A 5,057-nucleotide genomic window follows, 5' to 3' on the forward strand; every position below is an offset into this window, starting at 1 on the left:
ACTTTAAGCACTAAAGGATAATGTGTCATCTTCCTGTCGAGACTCAATAGTGTTGAAGCTAAAACAAAGCCATCCCTACAGAAATTCTCACCATTATCATCATGCTACCGAGTTTTTGGTACACCTTCTCTAACTCTAATTATACATACACAAAAATGTAATCTTGTTTTTCCAATAACTTTGAGCCACGACAGCACCATCTACCTCCAATAATTTTGTACCATTTTTCGTGACAATCATTGCTAGGCTTTGATCACATATGTTCTCCCTAGTGTCAATTCGATTAATTGGATTTTCATTACTCTATAAAGTGATTCACATTTTTGTATGTGCTCGACATAATGTTCGATAAACAATTTATATTTATTAGTGATATCTGATACCCCTTTTTCTTTTTTGATTCAAGCTAGTGATGAATGACTTGCTGCTACTTTATTGCTACTTCATATGAAGCTTAATCTAAATAAAATAAACGGTTATTATGGGCAAGAGATTAGCTTAAATTAGATTAGATAGTTAATTATGATTAAAAGATGTGAGTCACATCGTGTCGGGGTTCAATGGAGTATTATCATAGTGGTTAATTTTGCCTACTAGCTTTAGCATAGCTTTAATTTGTTACTTAGAATGGGCGCTAATTAATTGCTTTAATTGTATCTGCATGTCTCGCCGTTGGTAAAAGAAAGGCATCAATAATCATCAACTTCTTTCTAGCAACTAGCAACTCGATCTTCTTCACAAATATAAACTGCTTTACATACTAATGTATGTATCAATAGCTACTGAGATGATAAATAATTTATAACTTAATAATAGATTTTGGGTTGGGTTCAAATATTCGAAATTGCAAAAAATAAATATTCTTTTTGGGATTTTAACGAAAGGTATTTTGGAAAAAAAAAGATAATTCCATTAGGTGTATATTAAAATGAACTACTAATACAAAATATAAACATAATTTTAATAACTGATTTTGATATATAAATAATATTTTTGGAAAAGAAATTATGCCCCATTACTTTGTGTATGCAATTTAAATTTGCTTGAATTCATTACAAGTGATCAATAACCTCTGTAGAGAAATACTCAAAAATAGTTTGTCAAATTTGATAATGAGAGAGTAAAATGATAAATAAATTTTTAAAGATTTATATTTCAGATGGATTAGTCTCTAAAAAAAAATATCAATAAAATTTTTTAAAATAGCAGATGCAGACACACTACTTTAAATTAATCCTTATAATTAAGATAAAAGGTCTTAATAATTTGAACTAATTTGTCCATATTTATTATCCTATAAAAAATTTTATTGATATTTTTTTTAGAGACTAATTTATCTGAAATCTAATTGTTTAGCGTTTATTTGTTACTTTATTCAGAGAATAATTTAAACATGTGTTTTCATTTTCAAGAGTGATTTTTGACGAATGTTAGTGTGACCTCTGTCTATAGAGCCTGTCATCATCATTAACATGTATGAAATCGATTATAGTGTTTAGGTCACAATCTGTAAGAGAGAGTAATATTACTAGCTAGCATATTAGTGTTAGAAGAGATATATAGTAGGGTGAAGCGTGGCATATGAGAATGAAAAGGGAAAAGAAGGGGCCATGGCCATGAAGCTAAGGTGACATCAGCCACACCCATAAGTCTCTTTCAGTCGCGGCTCGACCAACCACGTTCCATGGAATATACAAGACTCAATTCATCAGTTGTGCTGCCTGCGAACCAAGTTGACAAAAACCATATTATTATTATTATGGTCGGAAAGTGCTTTCTTTATGAATGGGCCAATCAGGGCTATCCACGTGTTATGGCTTTTCAAGAATGGGCAAAGAAAGGATAAGCAATTAGTGTAAATGGTTGACCAAACACAAGTTAAGTTAAGGTCCCTCCTTAGCTTTTTATCATACCAATCATGGCACGCACGCAACTATGAATTCAACTACATACTATGCATCTTTGTCATCACTAATTTCGATCTCATGCAACAAAATTAATAAGTTAAGGATAGGATAAGGAATGAAGAAGAAAAAAAAAGAAAGATTAAAGTGTACTCAGGTTGTGCTAGCTTATAGCCACCGTTAAATTAAACAGTAGTGAAAGTTAAATGCCACTATTCTAGGATTCTCCTTCTTTCTGTTATTAAGTCACTTGAAAAAGTAACATTGCTCATTGGATACTTTCAGTTATATATTTCCGAAGCTGATGATATTACGTTATCGAATTTTTCTGTTAAGACTAGCTTAGATTGTTGGAAGTAAACCAACATTGAGATCTTTTAAAAGATCCATCTTATCTATAATAAATACAAAATTTATATATTTTTAGTGTGTTTGGCAAATTTCTAGTAGTAAAAGTAAAAGCATTAGAAAAATAAAAAAAAATTTTTTTTGAGAAGCTGTAATTTACATCTTTTTTTAAAAGATCTTTTTCTCTTAAAAAAAGATGTTTTTCATCTAATAAATAAACAAAAAAGTACTTTTATATCGTTATACTCAAACATAATTGATAGATAAAAAGATCTTTTTGCATGAGATACCCAAATATAAAATTACTTTTACTTTTCCATAAGATCTTTAAAAAAAAATAACTCAAAAAATTTTTTTTCTTAAAAACTCACCCAAACAAGCTCTTTATATTAGACATATACTAAAATTTGCTATTAAAATTAGTTATTAAAATAGAATACATATTTAAATAGAAAATATATATTAAAAATAAATTAAATTATATCTATTTATATATAAATACATAATGATTAATTTTAGTGTGTAAAAGTAACATTTTTGGTATACATCTAACATATTATCTTAAAAGCGATAAGCCTCTATTTCCATTAATTTCATTTATCACCACACCAATTCAAAAGTCATATGAGTTAGCGTCTCTTTGCGACACTTTGCCTATCATTCATCTTTGAATTCTCATTTATTATTATTATTATTTTCTAATTTCATATTATATTAAGCATGTATTTTTTATTGTAGCTTCCTTTACTGTTTTTTTGCCTTCCTTCCATGAAACCCGAGGATTCCTTTTGTTTATTGTTTTTTCTATCAGCATGAAACCATCGGTATTTTTGGTCTTCGAATGGAACCAAGTTCAAGGACCCATTTAAAATGATGGGCTGAATTTTGTTCATCCATCAACAGAATATCCAAGGTTTGTACATTTGAATTTTTAATAACGTCAAAGACATCAATTAAAAAAAAATAACTTGGATTGGTTGAGTCATAAGCTCATTCCTTCATTTAATCAAATATCCTGCCTTATGTATGCAGCAAGTTATTGGACAGCGGAAAACCCTTAAAAAAAGCTCAAATTCGCAGGGAATTAATCTTTGGTCTATCAAGCTGGAAATTAATCTTTGGTCTATCAAACTGGGTCTTTGGTCTGTCAAGCTGGGAGATACCGCAAGTAACCAAAAGAAAAAAAAACCCGAGTTGTCCCAAACCAAATTAAATACCTGCATTCATGTATGCTAACACCATCGAGCTGAAGAAACATTAAAATATTAACATCGTCAATTACCCAAAAACAAACCAATTTGGGTTTCAAATCTACTCATTTTTTAACCAGATGTGAGATATGCAGCAAATCAATGATAAACTTTTAAATAGAACTTAAATCTGTGATAAATTCATCCATAGGCTACCAGGCTCGAAGATACTTTCACCTTATGCATCTTATGATGTTGTCATTATTATCATAATATAAAAATATTCATCATAGCATTTATCGTTTTTTTTGGTATCCCCTTTTTTTTTTTTGGTAATAGTATCCCCCATTTATCATATTTCTGAAAACATAAGCCTCTAGATTTCTTTTCCACTCACATTTTTTCAACCCCAAATGTGGCCTGCTAATGTGCTTCCTCCAAAAACCGTGATCCCAAATAAAAAGATCTCCAGCCCATGGTACCATCCTCAGTGAAAAGTTCCTACCATTAAAAATGTCCGATTTGGGACTTTAGGCCTAAGTCAGCCCAGATCATATTGTAATTTCTTGGTCTAACCCAAAAAAAAAAATGTCCTAGATAACTCTGTTGTGCAACAAGCCAAGTGGCCAACAACTACCGTCTCACAATAAGTCTTCCACATCTCACGCCAACTTGCTGGTCTGGTGGTCAAGGATATATGCTAACCAAAATCATAATACAGCAAAAATAACTAGCACACATTAAGCAAAGGCAACAAGGACTTTAGTATATAACTTCACGGTTTTGTCATATTGTCAAGACAACAAATAGTATAAAGTGGTTCATATTCCAGATAACCACAACCGATTATAGGTGCATAACATACAATCTAAATGAACAGACAAAGACCAATTTTTCAATTCATTCTTCTAATAGACCAGACACCTATTACAATTAAGCCCTTTCACCACGAATCCGCCTAGCAAGCTGGATGTCCTTGGGCATTATGGTCACCCGCTTAGCATGGATGGCGCAGAGATTAGTATCCTCAAACAATCCAACAAGATAAGCTTCTGCAGCTTCCTGAAGAGCAAGAACAGCATGGCTCTGGAACCTCAAATCCGTCTATACACAAAAAGAGAAACAAAAATAACTTGGTTATTACAAACATATAATACGAACGACAAAAACAGAAAAAAAGCACATGCAGTCTGGATTTGTCACCTTGAAGTCTTGGGCAATTTCACGAACAAGACGTTGGAAGGGCAGTTTCCTGATCAACAGTTCAGTACTTTTCTGATACTTGCGAATTTCACTGTTCAAATGTTAGAAAATAAGAAAATTATTTTGATTTTGATCCCCATTCAGAACAGAGTAAATATAAGGAAAAGAAAAGAAAAATTTAATGAACAAAATATCTATACCGAAGAGCGACGGTTCCTGGGCGGTATCTGTGGGGCTTCTTCACTCCACCGGTGGTAGGGGCAGACTTTCTTGCTGCCTTTTATATGAAACAAACATGCAAACAATTATACCTTGCGTAACATTAACCTCATGGACACTTTATACCCATTACACATAACACATGTAACAAAAAGAAGCAGATGGGAAGAAATAAAAGAGAAAAAAGGGGGGG

At 31.8% G+C, this 5,057-nt stretch overlaps 1 protein-coding gene across 2 annotated transcripts in view; it reads right to left on the reverse strand.

Moving 5' to 3' along the window:
* Positions 4,183-5,057, reverse strand: part of LOC107642943 (histone H3.3) — a 1,730-nt gene continuing 855 nt past the window's right edge. For both annotated transcript variants that reach the window (XM_016346457.2, XM_016346456.2), the window contains exons 3-5: positions 4,846-4,922; positions 4,646-4,736; positions 4,183-4,546 (exon numbers count right to left, since the gene is read on the reverse strand). In XM_016346457.2, coding sequence (XP_016201943.1) covers positions 4,376-4,546; positions 4,646-4,736; positions 4,846-4,922 — 339 coding nt within the window. In that variant the 3' untranslated portion in view covers positions 4,183-4,375. The remainder of the gene's footprint in view (positions 4,547-4,645; positions 4,737-4,845; positions 4,923-5,057) is intronic.

This window comes from Arachis ipaensis, chromosome B05 (assembly GCF_000816755.2).
Source record: "Arachis ipaensis cultivar K30076 chromosome B05, Araip1.1, whole genome shotgun sequence".
Classification (NCBI taxonomy): domain Eukaryota; kingdom Viridiplantae; phylum Streptophyta; class Magnoliopsida; order Fabales; family Fabaceae; genus Arachis; species Arachis ipaensis.